Source organism: Sander vitreus, chromosome 20, assembly GCF_031162955.1.
Source record: "Sander vitreus isolate 19-12246 chromosome 20, sanVit1, whole genome shotgun sequence".
In the NCBI taxonomy this organism is placed as follows: domain Eukaryota; kingdom Metazoa; phylum Chordata; class Actinopteri; order Perciformes; family Percidae; genus Sander; species Sander vitreus.
The window spans coordinates 1,670,423-1,697,651 of NC_135874.1; the positions used below are offsets into that span (position 1 = coordinate 1,670,423).

The 27,229-nt window shown below is 41.7% G+C and overlaps 1 protein-coding gene across 4 annotated transcripts in view; it reads left to right on the top strand.

Annotated features, from left to right (window-relative positions):
• ppp2r5eb (protein phosphatase 2, regulatory subunit B', epsilon isoform b) overlaps window positions 1-27,229 on the top strand; it is a 53,909-nt gene that overhangs the window by 22,847 nt on the left and 3,833 nt on the right. For all 4 annotated transcript variants that reach the window (XM_078276825.1, XM_078276826.1, XM_078276828.1 and 1 more), the window contains exons 3-12: window positions 17,494-17,690; window positions 19,783-19,884; window positions 20,699-20,791; window positions 20,978-21,108; window positions 22,338-22,397; window positions 23,564-23,672; window positions 24,514-24,567; window positions 24,897-24,947; window positions 25,055-25,174; window positions 26,057-26,184. In XM_078276825.1, the coding sequence (XP_078132951.1) occupies window positions 17,494-17,690; window positions 19,783-19,884; window positions 20,699-20,791; window positions 20,978-21,108; window positions 22,338-22,397; window positions 23,564-23,672; window positions 24,514-24,567; window positions 24,897-24,947; window positions 25,055-25,174; window positions 26,057-26,184 (1,045 nt within the window). The remainder of the gene's footprint in view (window positions 1-17,493; window positions 17,691-19,782; window positions 19,885-20,698; window positions 20,792-20,977; window positions 21,109-22,337; window positions 22,398-23,563; window positions 23,673-24,513; window positions 24,568-24,896; window positions 24,948-25,054; window positions 25,175-26,056; window positions 26,185-27,229) is intronic.

Sequence of the window (27,229 nt, forward strand, 5' to 3'; positions counted from 1 at the left end):
TGATTCAGCGGTGCTCACGTCTGGTGGAATCTCTGCTATGGTTGAGTCCTGCGAGCGACCCTGCTCTCTCACTGGTGAACGCTGTCTTTGTGTGAACCGTCCCAGACGATCGTTCCTGCTGCTGCCGCTTTAGAGAGCAGCGTTTTTTTTTTTTTAACGTTTCAGATTTTGAGCTGATGCTCTCGAAACAGCATCGTACTCGAGGAAACGTTTGAGGTGACGCATCAGCTGTCGGGGAGGGTTCTAACCTAACATAACCTGTCAGTTATGTGAGGGCCTGTGCCAAACAACACTGCCCTGCCACTGTGGGTACTGATGTCATGGAGTAGAAGCAAATTAAACATTGGAATGAATGGAGTACTTGGGAAGAAGAGTTAAGAAGTTAAAAATCTTTAGACCTGCAGTTATGTTATTTTAAGTCCTGTTTTTTTTTTTCCTGTGGTGCGGCTTAATACTTCAGACCTGACAAAACAATAGCAAGCTCCTCAGGATCTTTAACGTGTGTGTCCATCCATGTTGAAATAATGTTAATATCAGTGCTGAAATGGGTCTATTAGTCTATTCATTCATGTGTTGATGGACAGAAAATAAATCGACAACTTTTTAAATAATTGATTCAGCAGTTTCAAGGAATTCATCAAATAAAAATGGCACTAAGCTTCAGTTTTCTACATCATTTTAAACCATTACACCTGCCAGTCATTTTCTCGGTTACTCTTTGGTCTGTAGAAAGGCAGAAACTGGAGAAAAATGCCTAAATTCAAATTGCATGTTCTGTCTGACTGAAAATCCCAAACCCCAAGATGTTACTACCATAGAAGAAAAACAGGAAAATATTCACCTTTTTAGAGGCTGCAACCAGCAAATGTTTGGCTAAATGATATAATACGTTATCAAAGCTCTTTCCTATACATTTTCTTTTAATTGATTAATCAAATAATCCTGTCAACTCTAGAATAGAGTAACCAAAGCACAGGGGATTGCTACTATTAACTGCAACTTGCTGATGTAGTGTAACGTTAATAGAACCCTGTAAATATGCATTGTGTTTCCGATCAAACGGCTGCATAATTAGCAACTATTTAAAAATGATGTGTCTTCTTGCTGACGCTGATGATGCATCATTAGCATTTACAGCTCAAGTAGGACTAGAAACCGGCACACTGGAAGGCTTGATGATGGTTTTTGAGTAATGTTTACTCATTGAACTGCAAAGGAAATATAACCCCTGACCCTGCAGAGTGGTAATAGCAGACTCCTGCAATCTAGACTGATTCTAAGAAGAGAGAGACAACGGTACTGCCGTTGGGTTTTAGTATTTGAGGGCATTTATTGAAGATGTTCTTTGGTTAAGGGTTACTGCTATTAAAAGTGCTCCAGGACACACTTTGAGGATTGCTTCACATTTTCCCCGAATGAGCATTGTAACAGGTTTTTCTTGCTGTTATCACTCCTCCTCTTCATACTCGGCTATTATTAGAGATGCCTTTCTAATAGGCTTTGAGAGAGCTGTGAATTTTAGGAAGAGATTTTGAATGGGCAGTATGAGCAGGAGGAATGGTTACAGCAAGAAATGTCATGTAGTTTGAAGAAAAAACGCTTAGTTACTTCATTGCACGGCACTGATGATGCTTCCTGCTAGGGCTGCTCGATTATGGAGAAAAAAACAAACCGTAATCACAATAGTTTTAGTCAATTTTGAAATCAGGATTATTTAACACCGTTACTCATTGACTTTTGGAAAGAGGTTGCATTTATTGAACTTAAAAAACAGTGAAACAAATCAACAGTGGAAACACCTGGGCGCCTTTGTAGCTCACCTGGTAGAGCGCACGCCCATATACAGTGGCCGCAGGTTCGGTTCCGACCTGCAGCCCTTTGCTGCATGTCATTCCCCTTCTCTCTGTCCCTTTTCGTGTCTAAAGCTGTCCTGGCCTGAAAATGCCAACAAAATAATCTTTTTTAAAGAAACAAACAGTGGGAACACCTTGAACTGTGAAATGTAATACTTTTCCCAATGAACTTTTTGAACTCCCCTTCAGAACACAAGATAAAATAAGAGTTTACTTGCAAATTGTTACGGGTAAAATAATTGTTTTTTCCCAATTACATTGTTTTTGTGATGGTGACCCTACTTCCTGCAGTGTTTGCTCTCATTAGGAGCTTGCAGGAGTCTTGTGGTTTGTCTCAGTGAGATATCATTCAGACATTTAGTACCTGCGACACCTTGTTACCTAAACACAAGAGTGAAAGTGACTAGGGCCTCCGTAGCTCTGCCATCTGCTGTGTTGTTGGCTACAGTAGCTGGGAGCAAAGTTTACCCAGGACGACTGCATGTGTTAATGATTGACAGCAGCCTGGCGCCTTGCAGGGACACTTGTGTGAGACCTGAGAACATGGAGACAGGGACACGGCTAGTTTGTATCTGGGTCCTGAATAGAGTTTTTCCATTACACAAATCCTGCCCCGTTACCTGTACTGGGCCAGCACATGCAGGCTATGTACAGTATGTGCATGTGTAGTACTGTGCTCGGAATACTGGGCCTTTTTGTTGGAATCATTGTAGGCTTGCCTTTTATATGAGTGCACAGCTGTCAGTGTTGAGTTGTAAGAACATTCCTTTCAGTGTTTTCACAGTTTCAAAATTTGACTTCAATACAATAACAAGTCTAGTATCAGATCTGAAATCTACTGCGGTGCAGTTTCAAACAAGGATATAGCATCAAGCTGTGCTACAGCACGTACTAGGGGTGTAACGATACATCGATCTGGATCGATGTATCGATTCAATCCCCAACGATCCAACCGTCATCTTTAAGATGCAACTTTATTTTGAAATTTCCACTTTATATTTATTCTTTTTATAAAAAAGAATGGTTTGTCTTTTAATTTAAATGGATGGAAGAGCTTAGTAATGACCTTTTCAAATCATATTTTAGTTGCTTTTTGTAGAAATGAATAAATATGATAAATGGGCTTATGTATCGTCTCATTACAGTTGCAGGCCCCCGAATGGGAATCGAAACGACATGGCATTGTCTTTGTTATATCAGTTAATATTGTATCGTTGTCCAAAGAATCAATATAATGTTGTATTGTGATAAAACGTGGGATTTACACCCCTAGCTCATACCTGACATTATGTCATTGGATTTTATTGGTGGCTGGATGTCGTTCTTTTGATTAGTTGATTTGTCGATCAAAACTTGCTGGCCAACAATTCTGATATTATAGCTGGGATTTTGCAGCTACAGCCCGACTTCATGTGGATTGACCAGTAGCTTATGGTGGCTAATGTTAGCAAGCTTGAGCTAGATATTTGTAACTGCCATTGCTGAGTCAGTTTGGGGACTTTAATGCTCTTCGCTTCTGTTCAACTGCAGTATGTTTTACCATTTTACGCTATCCTGACATTGTGATTTATGGCCACATAGGCATCGAAACTATACACTTATTTTAAGTCATTCATCAATCAAAACATTTCAAGCATGTGCTGCTTTTATATCATAGTAAACTGAATGTCTTTGAGTTTTTGAGCTGACACAAGTTCTTGGAATACGTCACGTTGGGCATTTTTGTTTTTTTATGGATTCATTTAATGGGATGCTCACGATAAGGATAATAAAACATGAACGTAACTGCAGCCAACGAGTTCAGTACTGTATTGCACGACTTGCACTAGGTTTGGTAGACTGTGAACCCAGGTCAACGTGTGTTTGACTGTGTGTTTGACTTGCTGTGCTTACAGCTGTTTGGCTCCGACTGGTGCAGTCCACTGTTTACATCCTCAAAGTGACATTGTAATGGAAGTGTGGCTTGTTGAATATATTTGTCAAACTCCCTCCACATCTATAAGGCTTCGTCTTTGTTTATTGTTTGTTCTCTCTTTGCACCAGATACCAGGTAGATTGATTAAATGTGATCTGAATGAAATCTATCTATAAACTCCTAAAGTATTTCCACGAAAAAGCCTGAATTTTTTTTCCCATTGGTCAATAGAACAGCAGATGACATGTCTCCACATGCAGCAGGAGTCCCATTGACTTTTGTATTATGTTGTGTGTCTGGCACTGAACACTGCTCAACTGCAACAACCATATGTGTGTACATGCATGTGAATGACAGTGTCATGATAGTTGACCAGCTGGTCGTGTGTCAGCTTCTGGTGGAGATCTGTATGGGCAGCTGATGACGGCCATGTTGCTGGGTCACGTCCGTCTTCCTGCTTTTTTTTTTTTTTTTGAAGACTAAACAGAACAGATGTTATGACTGTCAGCCATTATCATCTCTTCTCACTGTAATCCTTTATGTAATGTTTAACCCCAGTGGCTTACAGCGAACAGCGACTGCTGGGAAACTGTTCTCCTCGACAGAAAACCTGACGCACGGTTTCTGTTTTGATGGCGATGCAGATAGTTTGCCAAAGTTTGTTGCTGGCTGAAAATTTAAAAATTCTCAGGTTCCATAACACCCACCACATTTCCATTATTTGTGAGGGTGTCCTTAATCTCTGACTACTCCAGGGACCAACAATAGAAGACTGGTTGGTTGTTGTGGGCAGCTGAGGCAGGGAGCGGCTGAAAAAAACAGCGACTTTCTCTGGGTAAATGGGGTTAATTAGAAGCCACCTGCAGCGGGTAGAGCAAAGGTCACACCACATTCCTCCATCGATAGCCCTGCATGTCTTCCTGACGGTTTTACTGATCTCTGGTCGGCTGTTTATACCTTTTATGATGGCTGAACCCTGAGTGTGTGTACATACATTACTCCGTCAGAGCCGCTACACAATATCCTACAAATGGACCTTCAGGTGGAGGGGTTGAGGGACGTGCTGAGTCCATCTGTTGGACTCTCTCTCCTGCCGTAACTCAAGCCCACCCGCTCACACACACACACACACACACACACACACACACACACACACACACACACACACACACACACACACGCTCACTGCTTTTATAGACAAGGGGCTTTCCCCTTTACACTGAGTGTGTGTGGACTGTTCTTAAAGTGCATCGTCTGGTCATCCTACACCTTCTTAGACTTGAATCTCTGCAGCGCTGTGTGTAGAACAGTATGACCTAAGAATAGTGAAGCACAGCAGTGAATGTTCCATTAATAAACAAGACAGTAGGGCTGCACGATTAATCTAATTGCAATCACGGTTGACGCTCTTTACGATTACATGAATGCAAAAATTGTGGGATTTGAGTGAACAAAAAGGTGTGCTGTGTGCGTGACACTGTGCGTGCACTGCAGTCTCCACGTTGTGACACCCTTCACTTTTACCCACAGTATTAACAACTGATAGTTAAGGGCTGGGCGATATGCAGAAAAGCAGATGTCACAATATTTTTGACCAAATACCTCAATGTCGATGTTGTGACGATATTCTAGGGTTGACAATCGGTGCTTTAGCAAAATAACTTCACAATTAGATTTTAGATAAATAATCATCAATAATGTGGATATAATAACTAAGTGGGTAAAGGCAAATAATAGAACAGCTAGAACAGTCTGGTAAGTTCAGAAAATGACATCACTTTACTGTAATGCAGCCTTTTATACCAGGAAAAGACAACACTTATGCCATTTACGATATTACGATATCTAAAATCTAATACAATATCTAGTCTCATATCACGATATCCAGGGTGGGAAATTAACTTTTTCAATTTTACCAGCCACTTATATTTTTTACCAGCCACTTTTTCCAGAATTCATAACATATTTTATTAATATAGGCAAATAAAAGTGATGTGAAAAAAAGCCTGCGAGACCATGGTAAAATTGTATTTGGTCAGTTTGGTCATATTCTACAGTAATTGTAGGCCTACATGTTTAATGAACAAAAAAAATATTGACTCATCTCTCAGTATCAGTAACATAGCATTAATCAGTCCGTCCAGGATTTCGCAGCCTTTTTTTGAGATTGTTGCGACCCAAAATGCCTGATTTTGTGGGAGCTTTTGTAAAAAATTGCGATAAAAGTTGCAATGTCTTTTGTATTTTTGTTTCAATGAAGTTGCGAGAGACGGTGAAAGTTACTTTTTTGTATAGTTCTTTAAAAATAAAAAGGGAACTTATTTTGGGGAGAATAAAATGACTCTGGGCTGAGTTTTCCTAGTAACCTTACCAAAAAGGCTCAGGATGATGTAAATGTTGGTATAATATGAAAATGGCTGGTGGATTTAAGACAAAAAATAATAATTTATTGAATGAATCAAATTTGAACATTTCTGCCAGTGGCTTGTTGATCTTTACATTGTTAGTTCATTTCCTATCCTGGGCTGGGACACACATTCATATGGTTTAATAAAGTACTTATTGGACTTTAACTTAGCATTGCACTTACAATAATGAGCGTAGCTGTCCTCAATTTAGGTCATCGTGTACGTCTCATCTCCGTTTTTTCCTGCATCCACTGTGTGTGTGTGTGTGTGTCTGTGTGTGTGTGTGTGTGTGTGTGTGGGTGGAACTGAGCAGCAGAGAGCCGTCAGGATTAAAACAGCAGCAGCTTTCAGCGGCTGAAAAATCGTTTGCGCGTACATTGATGTTTAATACAGGTTGACAGGATGGTCTGAAATGTTTTGCACGGTCTTTTGCTGTACGTTTTGTCAATGAGCCACTTGTTTGAAAAGTAGGCTACCTTCTCTTTTTCTTGACTTCACCCTCAACAGTTTGTACATTGATAGCTAATGCTGACTCCGCGGTGGGCCTCTTCACACCGGGGATATGTTGCCACATGTTTTTAACCGATCATTTTCCTTTGGTCTGTGCCTCAGCTCAGCTACATGCTGTCACGGACGATCGCTGAAAACTACTTGACAAAAGTCTGGAGTTGACGGAAATATGTGTGGTCAAAGCCCCGGCTGTGAACGGTTTCATTTCCTATAAGTTCTTCACAATAAAAGACCGCCGTTATTTTGGTATTTGAATGTTTTTATTATGAAGCAGCAAAATCCGGAAATGTTGGGCATTCATTAGCAGTAACATAACGCCACTCCTCTAAGCATTGTGCATTGTTTCTTAGCAACAGTATTCTTTGACAATAGCTGTCCAATCTGTTACAAGGAATGTTTTACAATCCACCCGCCACTGTGGCTGGTATACAAGGCAAAGTCGCCCGCTACTTTGAAAAAGTACCCGCCATTGCCTGGTGGCAAGTGCTAATTTCCCACCCTGATGATATCGATATAACATCAATATATTGCCCAGCTCTATGAACTCATTTTTGTCATTTAATTTGGTAAAATGTTGTTCTAAAAAAAAAAAAAACGTATGGGACATTTTTTTTAAAAATATATTTCTTTTTATGCTCGTAATATGTATGTATGTTCAAGTTGAGAAATACCCATTTCAAAATGTTAGTATTTTGTCCATTTTCCTTGATTACCAAGCAAGTAGACTCATGATACCATTACATCGCAATCGCAGTGTTGTAAATCACAATATGACGTTTTCTCCAAATCGTGCAACCCTATAAGAAAGTGACTTTTTTTCACCTGCTGACCATAGTACCTACGATACAGCCATAACTAAACAAGAATAGGTCAACAGCAACAACAGCATGTGCCGTGTGTTGAGGAAGTCAATCAGCTGGTTGATGGGCGATAGCACAGGTCAAAGCTTGTGTCCAATACAGTTTGAATAGCCCCTCTGTCAAAGAGATATCATTTCATCAGCTGAATTCTAAATGTACCCCATATGTTTCAACACGGTGGTTTCTGATCGTTTTATCTTGTAACCTCTCACAAAAAGCAGTGTGTACTTGGGGAAACTTAAGTGAAATCTGAAAAATAAGTCTAATTTTGGGAGATTTTTCTTCTTCTTCTGCTTTCACTTGTTAGTCCACAAGAGTGTATCTTGTAACACAACGCATAGTTGCTTTTAGTAATCAGTTTGAAAGGGATACACTCCCAATGTTGGATGATATCTAGCTCTTTCTCCTACGTGGTTTGAATGCGCTTTGTGTAAGTCACTTGCCAAATGATTGTAATGTAACTGTAAATTGTAGGATTTAAATCATCCTACTGTAACTTCTCCCAGATGCATTTTCTGCCCAAACTGCAGCTGGCAGTAAAAACCTACCATTGGCCCAGATTCTACCAGCATTTGGCTAAATGCACCACAGTATATGAGCTACATACAGTGACGCAGAATTGGGGGGTCTGGCCACAGTGTCCAGCTGAGTCACTGTCAGTGTACACTCATTTGTCAGATAACTTTGCAGTCTCTTGACTTAGGCGCTGCCTTGTAAAGATCCCCAGAAGCTACACTGTGATCTTGTCTGTATATGTTCCCATTAGTGTTTTTTCTCGCAGCAGTAAGAGTGAAGACTCTGATTCAGTTGTTGGATCCTTAAGAAGCAATGCCCTACTGTGCATTTACTCAGCATTACCATGAGTAGATCCACAACCGTTGACCGTTCTTTTCACCCTTATAATTACTTTGTAATCTGTACAAAGTGACATTTTAAAAACACAATGTTTGTGTGTTTTTTTTTTTTTGTAGTAGTTGCATTTGTGCCGTTTTGGAGCAGGTCTGCACTTCATTTTGATAACTGTTCCTCGCTGTGGACTGACCACGTGAGCTATAAAACACTGCCAAATCATGTTTGGCTACTAAAATAATCAGTGGCTGATTTGAGACTTCCCACTAAAGATCTGTAAATCATGTTAAGCCTATTGAACAACATTAAAGTCTTTCTTAAAAAGAGGTGTACATATGCAAGCTGCTAAATCCTGACCCTGTGTTCAATAGATTGATGCTGTTATGTAATTAGCCTTACTTAAAGGAGTTCCTGTGGTGAGCCATCCCACTGCTCTCTCTCTCCCATGCTGTTAGTTGTTAAGCTTATTTCCACCATTAATTAAACAGCAGCGACTTCTCTCTTCCTCTGCCAAAGGGAGTCCAGATGAGAGTCTCTACCACAGATGAGAAACAGAACCGGCAGGCAGGAAGGAGTAAACCGGGGTGAGGCTGAAGCCAGAGCAGAGCATCAATGTTTCCACAGGCCGGGGCTGCACTCATAAAGCATCTCAGAATAGTCGTGTTGATATGAGACCAGTTGGCTCCATACCAAATAGGATGCATTTCTAGTTTCTTGACCTGGTGTCAACATGTCATTCTCAACCAGAACACAAGGCACCACAAAATCTGCACCACTGCAAGTTGTTGTATAGAAACAGACACGTTTTGTCAGCCGTAAACTAGTCTCGCATTGCCAGACCTTCCTACACAGCGCCGTGGAGGAGGGTCTGGCTAGTCCACACAGCATTCCGGGATGGGAGAAAAACATGCTCTGGTTTATCGACATTTCTTTAAACCAAACATAGTTGTCTGGGGCAGCGGTATGCCCCGGACACAATGTCGGTGCCTCTGCAAAATAGTCTCAGGAAGGAACTTGTTTTGGTGGAACGTGTACGTTCAAAAGTAGTTTTAGTCGTGTAACAGAAAACTCAGATTGGACAGATAGTCTAGCTATCTGTCTGGATTTACCCTGCAGAGATCTGAGGAGCAGTTAACCATAGTCCTCACAATTCCACCAGAGGTTAGAACACCAACACAGAGACAGAGGAAGGGGACGGACATCCTGCCGAAAATGAGGGACATCCGGCGGAATTTCCGGCGGCACCGGAACTGGAACATAGTCGATATAGACTAGCCGTGAACCAGCAGGTCCCATCCGCACTTGAATGATGAAGATGTAGCCTGTTGCCCAGTGCAACTTTGCCAATATAAAAAAACTTTTTTTATGCAGTCAACCCTACACTTCACTGGCCACACTCACTTCTAATAGCTGTTGCTGCTGTGATGTAGTCATAAATAATCCCCAACACGATGGTTGGTTTATACACAGAGAGGCTGACGGGGTAGATCAGCGACTGCCAGACACTCATTTCAACCCTGATTCCATCCGCTGCCCACAGTGGCTGCTGGATTTAAAAAATAAGATCACATTTGTACCAGCTAAATGGATTTGATGGCAAAAGTAAATGCCCTCAATGATATGGGTACTTTTAAACATGAAAGCTTCAGTTAATGACAAATTAGTCCGGTCAGTACATTCATTGCATTGAGTGGCTTTAAAATGTCTCATGTTTTATGAATTAAACATGCGTGAACTTGCAAACATTGTCATGAGTTTCAGGTTTATGTAGTTTGAAAACGAGAACAGGTCCGGGTGTTTTAATGGGATTATTCTAATAATTCATACATGTTTTTTTTTCTTCCCCCCAATGGTTTTGTCCATTCACTTGGAATCTGTCCTTTGCGGTGACATACAGTTTTTATGATTTGAAAGCAGCTGCAGACTGTCAGCTGTGGCTGGTACATTTAATCCCAATTCTGCCTGGGTCTTGGTATAAGCATGAACAACTAATAGTAACACCAGCTCAGGTATCTTTTAGGTGCCTTGGGCTGCAGAGCGGAGACTGACGCCACGTGCCAAACGGGCTCAGAAATATATGCAACATGTTTTTCTTTAAATGTTTAACTTCTTAATGTGTCCTGTTATACTTGGTGTGCCTTTTTAATCGCTTCTGAATAGAAACCATTAGCTGCAGTGTAGTAAACTATAGTGGAGGAAGCGTGAAACCGTGGTTGATTGATAGAATACCAAGAACATTATTCATCAATAGATTCAATGATCCATTGATCACTTAAGTCAGATGTTCCCAACTACCATGGCACGAGGAAAAGATGTGGTTTGGCAGAAAATGAATCGCCAACAGTTGTGGTAATAGACTCATGGTTTAAGTCATTTTATGACAGCAAAATGCCAAAACTTCACTTGTTCCAGCTCCTCAAATATGAATGTATCCTTGTTATTTCTGTCTTTTATGATGGTAAACTGAATAGATTTGGAGTTTGGAATTTTTCACATTTGTTGCCACCATTTTATAGATAAAACCACTGATTGGAAAAAAAAAAATATATATATATATATATATGAAAATGGGCACCACGGTACCCTTATGTATAGGGTGCATGCCACCTTACTGCGATGTCCAATGTTAGATTCCCGGCCAGGCATATCCCTTTCTCCACTGACGGAAAATTGGGATACATGGTAGTTGGTATACTGTCACTGATCAGTAGCCCCCCCAGTACCAGTACAAACAAATATATGTAGAAAATATTAAGCAGAAATTGGTGTGTGTTGGTTCTTCTTCCTTGCTGATGTGTATGAAGGGTAGTTTCTGGGTTATTCTAGGACTACACACACACACACACACACACTCATTCTCACTCATTCTCTCACATGCTTAAATACAGTCACACACACTCTTTCTGTTCTTCTCCCACATTCACACTCATACTCTCACCCTGCTCCAAGCCCATTGGCTGTGCTCTCTCTGTGTCTCTGTAGAGGGATTACTGTGTCCTGTGTGATTATCTGTCTATTAATAGCTTCCTTTAAGGCCGTTCACATGTGCCTATAGCGACAGAGCTGCAGGATCCCGAGGCCCTGGGCTCCGTAACACAAGCCGACCCTGAATCCTGCAGCCAGTAATTACTGTAATGAAGTACAACGTACTGTACACTACTGTACTCACTCACAGGGACCTGCACGCACGCACGCACTGTAGACAACACACAAAACAAGCACGCACATATTCACTGCACCGCAATGAAAGGGGCTATGGAAATATTATTCCGGATATTATTATTCAGTTACTATTCCAGCGTCCCCTGACCTCTGTATATACTTTGCACCACCCTACAGATTTGCATACTTGGACTCAAGTGAAATCTTGTTGTATAGTTTGTTTTACAACTGTAACATGTACATTTTACATTTGTATATACATTACATTCCACTTTAGATGCACTTTGCCGAGGTTTGTTTCGCAGGACAGGAAACTACACGTTCCCTTCAAATGGTCTGATCGTCACAATGTTTTCCTAAAGATTTTAACATTCATGTGAGCCAGCCAAGTTTTCCAAAAATACCCCGACTGATACATGGCCACCACTGGCCCGCAAAGTCTTTGAAAGTTGGTGTATTTGAGGAAATTTGGCTCACACCTGCTAGATGTTTCACTTTTTTCAGCAGCTAGTATCTAACTGGTCGTGTACAGTAGGCCTATCAGAGCTTTTATTCTTATTATTCACAGAATTGTGGATTCTCTTATCCAGGGCAACTTAAAAAGACTGAGCAGGACTGAATATCTTGCTCAGGACATGCAGACTATGCAGCCATCTTAATATTCTGGCCAGCACTCTTTTTAGGTATTTGGAGCCCCGAGTGATCATATCACATGCTGAGCAAAGAGGAATTTCTTTGATCTTGTAGGCTGGTTAACCGCGAGGTGCTATCCACCACAGATTGTAGATTATTTTCCATCCTGGGTGCATATGATGTAATATCTCGGTTTGAAATGAAAATGTTGCTAAGTAGGGGCTGAACGATTTGGGGGGGAAAAACCTTTTCAGCCAGATATTGCCATTACGTTTCGATTTGCGATTTTCTTTTAGCTAGAGTTCAATATTCACTGCGTAACAGAGAAAACATGTCATGGAGCATTATAACATGAGACAGTGTCAACGCTGCTCTATATTCTTATGCAAGGACGAGAACATGGATATGAACTGCCAGTGTTTGTCTTTTAATAAGCATGGAACATTGAACAGTCGAACACAGAACATTTATCACAAAAGCTAAAGTTATAATAATAACAAAACCATTCCAATCAGTACTTTACTGTAAACTGACATTTCTGATATGCCTCCGTTCAATAGCAGCATCTACATACAGTGGTGTTCATAAGTTTATGAACCCATGCTAAAGTTGACTAAAAAGAAGAATAGAAAAAATCATCTTTATGAAATTGATCTTAATGCCTTAATTTAAAAAAATGAGGAAAAATCCAACCTTTAAGGACACCAATTTTCTTTGTGAATGAATAATGTATCGTAAATAAATAAATGTTCTTCCTTAAAATAGAGGGGGCATAAGTCAGTACACCCCTATGTTAGATTCCCATAGAGGCAGGCAGACTTTTATTTTGAAAGGCCAGTTATTTCATGGATCCAGGATACTATGATCCTGATAAAGTTCCCTTGGCCCCCCCATCATCACATACCCTTCACCATACCCCCACATCATCACATACCCTTCACCATACCCCCACATCATCACATACCCTTCACCATACCCCCACATCATCACATACCCTTCACCATACCCCCACATCATCACATACCCTTCACCATACCCCCCCATCATCACATACCCTTCACCATACCCCCCCCATCATCACATCCCCTTCACCATACCCCCCCCCCATCATCACATCCCCTTCACCATACCCCCCACATCATCACATCCCCTTCACCATACCCCCCCCCCACATCATCACATACCCTTCACCATACCCCCCCCCCATCATCACATACCCTTCACCATACCCCCCACATCATCACATACCCTTCACCATACCCCCCCATCATCACATACCCTTCACCATACCCCCCCCCCATCATCACATACCCTTCACCATACCCCCCATCATCACATACCCTTCACCATACCCCCCCATCATCACATACCCTTCACCATACCCCCCCATCATCACATACCCTTCACCATACCCCCACATCATCACATACCCTTCACCATACCCCCCCATCATCACATACCCTTCACCATACCCCCACATCATCACATACCCTTCACCATACCCCCCCATCATCACATACCCTTCACCATACCTAGAGACTGGCATGGGGTACTTTCCATAAAATCATCTCTCAATGTAAATCATACCAGCTATTAGGCTAACTGAAATATAACCATTAAATAACGGTAAAAACTAATAATAAAAAGAGGAACAAAAAGTGTTAAACCAAATGTTATGTCAAACATTCAACTAAATATTCACATTTGATTAATTGCTGTCTTCACGATGAGCTAATCGCATTCTTTCAAACCACGATTTTGGTTTGAAAACGATTCATCATTTAGCCCTAGTCAACAGAGTATGGCCTTTGTTCTGATACGTGGGTATTGTGGGAGCGAGCATTGAGCTCTTGGTTCTTCCTTGCCAGCGAGTATGTGGAGGGGGGGGGATAAAGGCTGCAGAGCCCGGACTCCTGCCAGTCAATCAGGGCTCTGGGTTTGTTTGTGACTTGGCTGGCTGAACTCAGCCTCAATGAGCTGAGCTGAAGCAGGAGGCCAGTAGGTCGTGAGTAACTGGTGGCATTTGGATCAAAACATGTTCACAACGATCACTTTAAATGCACTCGATGAGATCTGTCGAGGGCCATTTCCCAGAAAGGTCTGAGGATTCATTCATTCACTTTGATCTAGGAAAAAAGACTGATGCATGCAGGGCCCCTAGTGACCCGCAAAACCTTTAAAACAACTTCAAAATCAAAAATGTAAGCCTTAAAAAGTCTTTGTTGTGTTCTAGGTCTTAAATCATTTTAACACGTCTATGTAACGCTACCTCTAATCCTCATTGAAATGCTCCCACGGCACTCTAGAACCTTTCTAATTTATTCCGGGGTGTTGTAGTTCTTTCTCTTGCTAGTCCAAATAGAATTTGCTGTATATGTACCAATTATTATTATTACTCCGCGCCACTTTTATTTAATTTGAATAAATGTATGTACTTTGTCACTTATGTCATTTTGTTACTCTGCCTTTCGTTGTACTTTTACGTCGTGATATAGGCCTTAAATTGAATCCATGATGGTCTTAAAAAGTCTAAAGTTTGACTTGGTGAAACCTGCAGAAACCCTGTTAAAGTGAATGTGTTTAAGGGGGCCAGTTAGTCTAACCTGCACAAGAGCTACAACAGCACACTGTTTCATTTGGCCAAACATCTCAATTCTAGAGATGCACCGATTGACCGGCCGGTGACCGGAATTGGCTGATTTTCACGTCATCGGCTACGACCGGCGACCTGCCGGTCAGTCTGACACATGCCGATTTTATGCCGGTCAAATGCACTCGGCCACATCGCGCAACAGCAACACGACACGTGCTCATGCAGGGATTGCGCTGTATGCATGTAGCAGCGGCGCACTGCCGCTCCATCAGCTGTTTATGAAATGTCATACAGTCGTAATTATACATGGCTCCAACAGTCAGCCGCTCTCTCTCTCTCTCTCTCTCTCTCTCTCTCTCTCTCTCTCTCTCTCCCCTCTGAGGCTGAACAACTGGAACATGAAAACCGCACTCACGCGGGTGCCGTGAAATATGACAGCTACAGTTTATTGGAAAAATAGCGTTGGGCACTCTGACCTGAGACGCTGTAAACAAAAAAACAAACAAAAAGAGACGCTGTAGTCCTCCAACACGCTGTATTAACGTTACTGTTTAAAACGCTTTCCAGGTTAGTGGGGGTGCATACCGCTTAAAACCAACATTAAAAACATAGTAATATTTAAAGAGTTTAGTTTTGTTGTTAAACTGTGTAACATGAGCGGTGACGTTAAATCATCTGTTTGAGGTAACTGCACTCTAGGGTACCGTCTATTTGCTGGATTGTTCCGAGGTAACCGTCGGTAGCTAACGTTAATAAGCCTGTTGACAGCAACGGCAGTGTTCACATTTATGCACAATGACACATAAAGCAAACTTGCTAAAAAAGGAACTCCATGCTGTTTAGGTAACGTTACTGTTGACGTTCAAACAGACCTGTGTGTGCGTTTTCAGAAATATATTTATACTGCATTAAGGCTATATTTATTTTATTTTTATTTGTATATTTAAAAAATGTGCTATGTTCTATGCAAAATTTAACATTTTCTATTAAAGAAAAGATAGAAAATAAATACTTGTGTGTGCTGTAAAGTGGTTAGAAAAAATGAAATCGGTATCGGCTGGCCTAACGCAAAGAAAATCGGAATCGGCCTAGAAAGTTGTAATCGGTGCATCTCTACTCAATTCTGTTAAATGTAGTCCCAAATCTGGGAAATGAGCAAACATGCAAACTTCTTGCTGTCTAAATGGTTTGAACATGTTATCAACATCTAATCCAACCACCAAACCAAAGTAATAATAAAGAGTAGCAATGATCAACCGCCTTAAGGCTGCTGCTAACATTTATTTTCATTATCCATTGATCTACCAACTATTTCCTCCAAAAATCATTTAGTCTATGAAATGTTAGAAGAGGGATTCCTGGAGCCCAAAGGTAATGTATAAATGAATGAATCACTCTGCATGTTGTAAAAAGGTGAAGAATTCATTTCATAGTTACTGGAAAAGTTTCTCAGTCATTCATATGCAGTTTGTGAGTCAACATGAAGTGCAGCTGAATCCCAAATGACAAACAAGCACTTTGAAGTGTCATTTGGAAGTACAATTTAGACACACACATTTCAGAAACACACACACAGCAGCAGCAGCTTATCTCTTACATAATAATGGCCCGGTCCTGCTGGGACTGGAACATCAGGCCTCGCGATCAGGGAAGAGCGTTGAGCGTCTCCCTGCAGGTTTGAACTCTGTGTGACCCTCCGCCATGTCTCTCACTGTTGGATCACAATAAAGACACCTGTCGACTTGTTCTGCCTGTACATCCATACCAAAACACTCACTGAGTTTGCAAAGGATGGATGGATGGATGATCTTTTTTTACATTGTTTTTCAAGAACTCGATAAAGGGGGAAATTATCCCATAAAATTAGTATTATTGGTGCTGGATTGTCTTTATTATTGATTTAATCTGCAGATTATTTTCTGTATTAATTGTGTAGTCTATGAAATTGTGCTGTGGGTTGCTGTCCCAAAAGTAAAAAAAAAAATGTGAATGATATAAAACAGCTAAAAGCAGCAAGTCCTCACTGGAGAAGTCAGAACCAGGAACCAGTCTGTCATTGTTGCTTAATACATAACTTAAATCAGTGTTTCTCAAACTGTTTACACCACGTACCACTTCAGAAAACAGCAGGCTCTCTAAGTACCACCATTATGGCCCACGTTAAAATAGAGTAGCAGCTACGGCCAGTTAGGAGGAGGCGGCTTTATTCCTAAAACATTATTTATTGTCAACAGCCACAACCAGGCTGTACTTCCTCCGTCCTGCTCCAGCTGAATCCAAATCTGAGGTAACTCGGGTCATATCTCCTTACTGTTTTGCACCATTTGCTGCTAGCAGGCGCTGTGGAGACTTCACCGCCGCTGCTCAAGTAGCGACTGGCACTTGCGCTCATCCACTTTAGTTTCAACAGCTCGAAATATTCTCCTCATCCACGCTTCTCTTCCCTAAAGTTGACTAAATATTGCAGCACTATAAAGTTTATAGTTCACTTTGGTAAAGCTCCCCGTCTCTCTGTCTCTACTTCCACTAGTGGTCTTCAGTCCAACTCTTTGATTTTGTACTGTTTTCAGTGTTGCAGATCCTTGACCTCTGCGGGAGTCAAACATCACATGTATTTCAGCACCAACTGAACTGAGTCTCTCTCTCTCTCTCTCTCTCTCTCTCTCTCTCTCTCTCTCTCTCTCTCTCTCTCTCTCTCCCCCCCCCCCAGACGTGCCAGCGCCGGAGCAGCCGGAGCTGTTCCTGAAGAAGCTGCAGCAGTGCTGTACTGTCTTTGACTTCATGGACACGCTGTCGGACCTCAAGATGAAGGAGTACAAGCGCTCCACGCTCAACGAACTGGTGGACTACGTGACGGTCAGCCGGGGCTACCTGACAGAGCAGGCCTACCCCGAGGTCGTAAAAATGGTGAGGACGGAGCAACGTGTTCAGCATACACAATCAGGGTTTCCGCGGGGTCTTAAAAAGTTTGTTAATCAAAATCGTTGGCTTTAAAAAGTCTTATTCACACAAGTATTGTGTTCTAGCTCTTAAATAATTGTACAGGGCTTAATTTTCATTGAAATGCTCCCGCAGCGCTTCAGAATGTTTATTAATTCTGTGGTGTCGTAGTTCTTTCTGTCACTAGTATGATTCACTGTATTACCACTAAAAATGAGACCAACAAGCCACTTATATTGCAGCCCATCTAGACACCAGTCTATTTCTTTAAACCAATCACAATCGTCATGGGCGGTGCTAAGCTAAATACTCCCAGGAAGGAACTTGTTTTGGTGGAACGTGAGAGTTTGGACTCTGTCTCATTTGAATACATCATTTTAGGCCTAAAGAGCTAAAACTATCCAATATTTCACGAGGAAAATTAGAGAGCTGAATTCAAATTTGTGGAGTGGACCTTTTTCTTTTCTTCCTGCCAATTATCCTACTAACCTGTCAGGGGACTGGGAATCTGCTCTAATCAATGTCTGACTTTCCTTTATATATACGGTGTATATATAAATATTTCCGCTGAAAAACAAAAGACAAACAAAACAAGACATCGAATGAAGCCATGTTTAATGACCAAAGTTTTTTTCCCCCTGGAAAAAGCAAACTACTGATTTAAAGGTGGCTTCAGATTGAGATTATTATTTTTTTGTTATACCCATGAACCCCTTCAACATGAACGCTAGACAAATGCTATTTATTTCGATAACATTAACTTGACTATTTAGAAACCAAAGCTAACACCACGGCATCCACTCACAGTACGAACAGACAGAAGTAGAAACCTACAACTCACATCTTGTTTGTGCTCACAAACTTGCACTCACATGCCTAAATGTCAAAAAGTTGCATCCCAAGCTGGTTTTTATTCATTTACAGCTGTTCAGTGCCTGCATGTAAAAGTCATACTCACTTACTCCTGCAGATCCGTAAACTCCCCGCACTCAAAAATGTGTATTCATGTCCTGACCCATTTTCCACCCTCACTGTCTTGTGACCCTGATGCACGCGCGCACACACACACACACACACACACACACACACACACACACACACACACACACACACACAGGAGAGTGTCCCAGCAGAAACCTCCTGCAGAAGGAAAAGGAAAACTGAACACAGCACTTTGAAAGTAATGCGCGTTTAATCGGGTTGTTTTTATCTGTCAGTTAGTTAGTTAGTCTGTTTTACTGTAAATATATCAACATAACTATCTTCTCGAGTCAGTATTGTAATAAATGATTAAGTATGGAAGCCATATTAATAGTGAAAACACACATGACTAATGTTTCCAATCTGCCTCTTTTGTTTCAAAATAAAAGCATGAACAGAATACACTATAAACAAAGTGGGATTTTAACGGAAAGATTTCTCTAAAACGTGAGCAGATTTTAGTGCTGTGAATATTTCTGTTCTTTGTGTGTTGAGTCAAGTTCTGACATCAGGAGAAAACGGCCACAGACAACCTGGTCTGGTGTGGCGTCCTGCAGGGGCACAAAGCAGATTTTAGTGGCGTCTCGATTGCATACAAAGCCAATGAAAAGATGTGAGTAGATGCAAACATGCCAGTTGAAGCCAAGATGCATCCACGCAAACTGAAAATCTTTCAGGCTCTGTGACAAATCAGTTTAAAACACAAGGAGGGGAAACTGAAAGGAAGCGGAGTCTGTGTGCATGTTGCTAATGTCTGTTCAGTGGGTGTTTTGTCTGCTTGTAGCGAATGAACACAGGCAGGCACACACACACACTCACACCCACACACACAGCAGATACTGGGGAAAAAAAGTCAGGCCAAAATTCACATTGCGTTGTGGATGCTACAGAGCACCCGACGTCCTGAAAGCTAACATGCAACTAGCGCTGTTATTATTGTATATGATCATATATATATATGAAGTCCTGTTTTAGGACGTTGGGGCTCCGTAGATCTGCAGAACCACGCATACAATCTTCTCACCTGTAACCAGGCGTTCGAGCTGATACACATTTCCTGTTTGTGTTTCTGTTCCAGGTGTCTCACAACATATTCCGGACCCTTCCGCCCAGCGACAGTAACGAGTTTGACCCAGAGGAAGACGAGCCCACGCTCGAGGCCTCCTGGCCACACTTACAGGTAAACACTGCCGCAAAGAAAGTGGGTGTATTAGGGCTGCACCATACGAGGAAAATATCTAATTGCGATTATTTAGACGGATATGATTGACGATATTGGAGGGAAGGATCATTTTTGTATGACAATCTCGTTTTCATTGAAAAATATTAGAATGAATAAAATTTCCATGATTATAGTGTGACTTTTAGTCCTCCCCCAGACCTCATCTCCTGCATTCTGATACATTTTTAGGCACACATTTAGGGTGAAAACGTCTTTCTTTATGTCAAGAAAAACTAAAATGTAGGAGTGGCTTACATGAGGTAACTGCTATAACCGTTGTAGCTAATTTGTACAATAATACAATAGTGTTGTGATAAAAAAACATTATGAAGTGCAATGTTTTCTATTTTGTAATACATTTTATTGATTGTCAGTGTAGTGTAGTAGGGAGGCTGGCTGCTGGAAATCAGACGCTTTGGCGCTGGCTAAAAACCTCTTTGGGGGCGCACCAAAAACCCTGTATACCCGCCTACCACTGTGCCTTTTGTGACCTTTGAGCTTTCCTTTTAATCCAGTCCAGTGCCAGTGTTTACAAGGTTGGTTTAAGGGCTCTTCTTGTGTTTCTTGATCAGCTTGTTGCTGTACAGCAGGGAGTTTTTACTGAGTGAATTTGAAACTGAACATGCATAAACTGCAACCCATCTTCCTGCACAGCAGCTGATGACAGGATCTGAGCATTGGAATGTTAGTTTTTTTTTTTAACTCTCTCTTTCGTGCTCCCTCTGTCCCTCCCACGGCCATCCTCATCTTCTCCTCCTCCTCCTCTCTCCAGTTGGTATACGAGTTCTTCATCCGGTTCTTGGAGAGTCAGGAATTCCAGCCGAGCATTGCCAAAAAGTACATAGACCAGAAGTTTGTCCTACAGGTGAGTCGCTGAGTCAGTAAAGCTTCAAATCCTCTATATATATCTAGCTCACTTGTTTCTTCCTCCATGTTTTTTTCCCCCTCTCTCTAGTCCTCTCTCTTGTCTCTTTGCCTCGATGTATACCTGTCATCTTTCTCTCTGATTCTGATTTTCCTTCATCTGTCGGTGTTCCTTCTCTCCGTCCAGCTCTTGGAGCTGTTTGACAGCGAGGATCCTCGGGAGAGAGACTACCTGAAGACAGTCTTGCATAGAATCTACGGCAAATTCCTGGGTCTGAGGGCTTTTATACGAAAACAGATCAATAATATTTTTCTACGGTGAGTGGACATGAGTTCTTCAAATGTGTGGAAAAGTCTGTCAGTTTGTGTTGATCTCTATCACAGGTTGGTCTTTTGATTTCACCATACAAACCACAGGATTCTTTGCACCGTGCGTCTTTTTTTAGTTGGCTTGACAAGTTGATTTAGACAAGGTTTTCCTTTGACTTGAATTAAATTATTACTGCCCGGGAATATTAGTCTTTTACTGGGATTCATGGTAATTCTTTTTTTTAACCACATAGAACTCTCTTTCCCCGTTTTTTTTCAAACGCCGCCACCCTAGCCATCTCACAAGGCCCCTCCTGGATTGATGGCACCCCTTCATACCTCCATCCCCTTAAAATAATCTGTCTGGGTGCCTTGGTAGCTCACCTGGTAGAGCGTGTGCCCATATATATATAATTCCCCCTCTCTTCCCCTTTCATGTCTTCAGCTGGCCTAAAATGCCCAAAAAATAATTAAAAAAATAATAATCTGTCGACATAGAGTATCATGTATCCCCGTCCAAAACTCCTGGACCTCATCACAGGACCATAGGACATGAAGTAATTGTCCTCTGTCTTACATTTCCAACAATTTGGTGTGTCTTTCAGACCAAATCTAAACAATCTGGAGGGAGTCCAATAGAAGCGATGCATAGATTCATGGGAATAAATAAACAATATAAAGCATTTATAGTCTTCATTCGACACGTTCATCTAGAAATCATCTTTGCTCATTTGTTTTCGTTGTTTAACCGCAGTCTCATTTCTCTCTCTCTCTCTGTCTCTCTCTCTGTCTCTCTCTCTCTCTCTCTCTCTCTCTCTCTCTCTCTCTCTCTCTCTGTCTCTCTCTGTCTCTCGGTCTCTCTCTCTCTCTGTCTCTCTCTCTCTGTCTCTCTCTGTCTCTCTCTCTCTGTGTCTCTCTCTCTCTCTCTCTCTGTCTCTCTCTCTCTCTCTCTCTCTCTCTCTCTCTCTCTCTCTCTCTCTCTCTCTCTCTCTCTCTCTCTCTCTCTCTCTCGCTGTCTCTCTCTCTCTCCCTCTCTCTCTCTCTCCTTCTCTCTCTCTCTCTGTCTCTCGCTCCCTCTCTCTCTGTCTCTCTCTCCTTCTCTCTCTCTCTCTCTCTCTCTCCCTCTCTCTCTGTCTCTCTCTCTCTCTCTCTCTGTCTCCCTCTCTCTCTGTCTCTCTCTGTCTCTCTCTCTCCTTCTCTCTCTCTTTTCTGCGCCTCCCTCTCGGTCTGCTCTGCAGTTTTGTTTATGAGACGGAGCACTTCAACGGGGTGGCTGAGTTGCTGGAGATCCTGGGGAGGTATGTGCAGACACACGTTTACACTCTGCCCTGTTAGCGGATGCTTTTAGCCAGAGAAACTGGCCTCAGCGCAACCCCGATATTTGCCTGGTTTTGTTTAGTCGTACCAATATGAGGATGTTTTTCATCTCTTTATTTAATCATGCACTCCTACGGAGATACAGCTTTTTGTCAAGACCACAGAGTGCAAAAGATGGATAAGAAATGATGAAAACTCCAAAGCTGAGCATTAAAATATACTATATTATTTATTTTTAAGGAGCCATAGCCGAGTAGAGATGTTTGCTTTTGGGAAGAGTCATGAACAAGGTTTGACTTGTAGATAAGAAATAAATGAATCCTCTCGGCTCAGCCATCTTTTGAATCCATAAAGAAAGACGGCACAAACACAGGCAGTTTATCAGCTGTGTTTGGGGTCGTTCAACACAACAACCTGTAGATGGATGCACCATGTGACGAAGGGTAGACACACCGGAGCTTTGTCTTTTTTTTGGTGCCAAATATGGAAGCTTAAAATTAAAGGTCACAGAGAGACTGAGCCAAAATAACAAACTAATCAGTTCTGGCTAAAAGTTACAAAGCTAACCCTAGCTACCCCAAAAAACAAAATTCAAAAAACAAACAGGAAAAAAGAGAAGGAGACAAAATTGAGGCTCTCCCCAAAAAGGGCTTCCTGGCAAGCAGTCAACTCCAAAACTCCAAATAAGTAACCGACAAACAACTGTAACAACACAATGTTTCTGACATTTAGCTGGCGACAACATTGATGATAGCTATGGTTTACTTCTACACAAATGCCTCGAAGACATTTGACATTTCATTAATGGTCCTAAAAATGATAGGTCCAGTTTTTATAGCTTGTCCCTCCGTCAAAAGCTCTCCAAAAACAACCCAGTGAATCAGAATGTAGACAGACCCTAGTGCAGGATTGTGGTTATTTAGTGAGTCTATTCTCTGTGAGCCTGAAGGTGAGATCAGCGCTCCCATCTCTTTATTTCTCCTCCAGGCTCCATCGGCCGTATAAACAGTCTTCTTTATGTCAGCTGCTCATTGATCTTCCACTTGCTTTCACAGGGTCACAATGAAACTCTTTCATGTGTTCATGTTGAATTTATGTTTATATTTTCTCTATTTGTTCTCCCCTCTCTCTCTCTCTCCCCCCCCAGTATAATCAATGGTTTCGCTCTGCCGCTGAAAGCGGAGCATAAACAGTTTCTGGTCAAAGTGTTGATCCCCCTCCACACTGTCAGGAGTCTGTCCCTCTTCCACGCACAGGTAAAATATGTGGGGGGGTTTTTTGTGTGTGAAGTTTCTTCTTCCTGGTGACTATCCTAGTATTTCTCACACAGTGGCCACAAAACAACTGAAACTTCCTGACTGTGTCCAGAAATTAGTAGATTTGGAGTTTGGAAAAGCTGGCAGGAGTACTGACACGGAAGCTAAGCAATGTCCTGCTGTGGACGGGGGCAGCGGCTAAACGCAAGATAGATATATTTAGAATGTTTCCAGCGCTCTACCTTGCTGTCCGACGGCCCTTTACGACGGGGAACTGAAGCTGTTATCGCTGCTCTCTTCACAGCCACCAGACTGTAAAACAGATATTTTACCTTTCAGAACACGGGAGTTGCTGCTCTTCTGCTGCCTCCATCAGTTAGTCAGTTTGTGTTATTTTGTGACTTTGTTGAATCCGATTTAACATTTAAAACACCAAAGTCACACAGTAACAAACTGACTAACTGATGGAGGCAGCAGTAGAGCAGCAACTCCCGTGTTCTGAAAGGTAAAATGTCTGTTGTCTTTGGTCAAAGGAGTCTGGTGGCTGTGAAGAGAGCAGAGATAACGGCTTCAGTTCCCCGTCGTAAAGGGCCGTCTGACAGCAAGGTAGAGCGCTGGAAACATTCTAAATATAATAGGAAAATAAAAAACTAAAGCATTGTGGCATTTGAGTTTCTGCTCAGCCAATGAATGCAAAATCAGGTGCAGGAGTTGTGTTGAGGTTTCATGCTGTTTTGAAGTATGTGTCATACTGCGACAAGTTTTGGTATGTCTGAGTTGCTATTGTAAGCTAAGCTAAAGGGCTAAAGTGTGTTCTAACATGTCGCTCCTCTCCCCGCAGTTGGCGTATTGCATTGTACAGTTCCTAGAGAAAGACCCAACATTAACAGAACCAGTAAGTATCCACCAATCCCAACAGGAAGTCACAACTGTTGTTTGACTCTACTATAATAGTCTTAACACAGAATCACTTGTTTTCTATCAACTTCAGACGTTTCTTTGCCAGCCAAAGTTGATTAATCAATTACTGCCACAGTAACTTTGTCTGAAGTCGATCTTTGCCTGCTACACTGTTGTCACTACAGCTGATTATTGGGGTGCAGGTGGATCAGAAAGGGGGCAGACAGCGCCTCACTGAGGTGAAAGGAGGAGTTGAAGTGAAAACAAATAATTGGAGAAAAAAAACCAGTAAGGAATCAATCTGTGTCTCTTCCTCATCCTCAGGTCATCAGAGGCTTACTGAAGTTTTGGCCAAAAACCTGCAGTCAAAAAGAGGTGAGGCTCATTTCTTAGAGTTTGAACTGTGTGTAGACGTGTGTGTGTGTGTGTGTGTGTGTGTGTGTGTGTTGGTACTAAGGTTTTCCTCCTGTGCTGCGGTGCAGGTAATGTTTCTAGGCGAGCTGGAGGAGATCCTGGACGTCATCGAACCAACACAGTTCGTCAAGATCCAGGAGCCGCTCTTCAAACAGATCTCCAGATGTGTCTCCAGCCCACATTTCCAGGTCAGTGAGCGTCTAATCTCCCATTGCCAGACCCTCCTCCACAGCGCTGCGGAGGAAGGTCTGGCTAGTCCACACAACATTCCTGGACGGGAGAAAAACCTGCTCTGGTTTATTGGCATTTCTTTAAACCAATCACAATCGTCATGGGCGGGGCTAAGCGCCGGACGGAGCCACGGTGCCTCTGCAAAATAGTCTGAGGAAGGAACTTGTTTTGGTGGAACGTGTACGTTCAAAAGTAGTTTTAGTCGTGTAACAGAAAACTCAGATTGGACAGATAGTCTAGCTAGCTGTCTGGATTTACCCTGCAGAGATCTGAGGAGCAGTTAACCATAATCCTCACAAATCAGCCAGAGGTTAGAATTACAACACAAAGGAAGAGGAAGGGGACGGACATCCGGCGGAGTTTCTGGCGGCACCTGAACAATCCCAGAAGTGGAACGTCCTAAATATAGACTAGTGAGCGTTTAGCACTGAGCGCAGCACTGTCAGGATCATTGTCATTTACCTGCAACACCTGTGGTGTTGAAACAAGCATGTAGAGAATGAATTCAGGACTGTGTTATGGGTCGACCAATACAGATTATTAGTAGTTAATGAAACCGATAACCATTTACAGTAAAAATGAAAATCCTTTAGTCAAAATTAAGATTGAAATGAAATACTCTGATACAAGTAGATGTCTTATGCATTAAAATCTTAAGTTAATGTTCTACAAACAAAAAGTACTCAATTGAACAAGAGTAAATGCCCATTTCTATATAATATATACTGTAACTACTAAGGCATGAATGCATTCAAAACTGAAATGTTGCAGCTGGTAAAGGTGGAGCTCATTTTTATAGAGTTTGTGATGACTGGCCACGTTTGTCTCCTTGGTCCCAGGTTGCAGAGCGAGCTCTGTACTACTGGAACAACGAGTACATCATGAGTCTGATCGAGGAGAACTCCAGCGTCATCCTGCCCATCATGTTCGCCAGCCTCTACAGGATCTCCAAAGAGCACTGGAACCCGTGAGTGACGTTAAAATGAACTTCTTTTATGTTCCCACACTAACTCATGTGGTGTCTTTGGGTTTGTGCTGATCAGCAGCTCTTCTTGGGTTTTCCGGTTTTTCCCTTGATTGTGTTTCAGCCTCAAGTACACAGGGAGATCACAACACCCTGTTTACTGTAAACAGCGGAGAACAGCATCTCTATGCTGCGGAAAGCAAAAGTCTTTAAAAATAAATGTACTTGAAACTAGGGCTGGGCGATATGGAGAAAATCAGATATCACCATATTCTTGACCACATACCTCGATATTGATATTGCGGTGATATTCAAGGGTTGACAATTGCGGCTTTAACAAAATATCTTCACACTTGGATTTTAGATAAATAATCATCAGTAATGTGGACATAATGTCTAAGTGGGGTAAAGGTAAATAATAGAACAGCTAGAACAGTCTGGTAAGTTCAGAAAAGTACATCACTTTACTGTAACGCAGCCTTTAAAACCAGGAAAAGACAACATGTCATATCACGATATCCAAAATCAAGGATATCAAGCAAGGACAGTTATGGTTTGATATTAATGTTTTAAATTGTAATTTCCCCACTGGGGATCAATAAACAGTATAAATTAAATAAAAAAAGACCTCTTCCTCTCACAGCAGAAGCCAGTAAGAATTAGGGATACTGAGAGAAAGTACTACCAAAGGGTATCGTACTGTCAACATGTGTGGGTTTTACATAAATCTGAATGGCCAGGATCATTTACACTTCTATTATAAATGGACCATTTTATCATTCTAATAAAGAGAATGCTGCAGCAACCTCACTTCCTGTGTCCATGTTCCCAACTCCAGTAGGTCTGGAAACATCTGGAAAATGAAATTTCTTTTTAAAGAATACACGTTTAGGTTGCCATCCCCTGTGAATTGATGTGTGGGAAAAACATTTTTTATTTTTTTTTAAATTGTATTTTTCCAAAAACATATATTTGTATATGCACTAGAGTGGACTGGACTTTTGTAAGGCATGTTTGCATGTCAGCCTCAAAATGGAGAAATTGGACA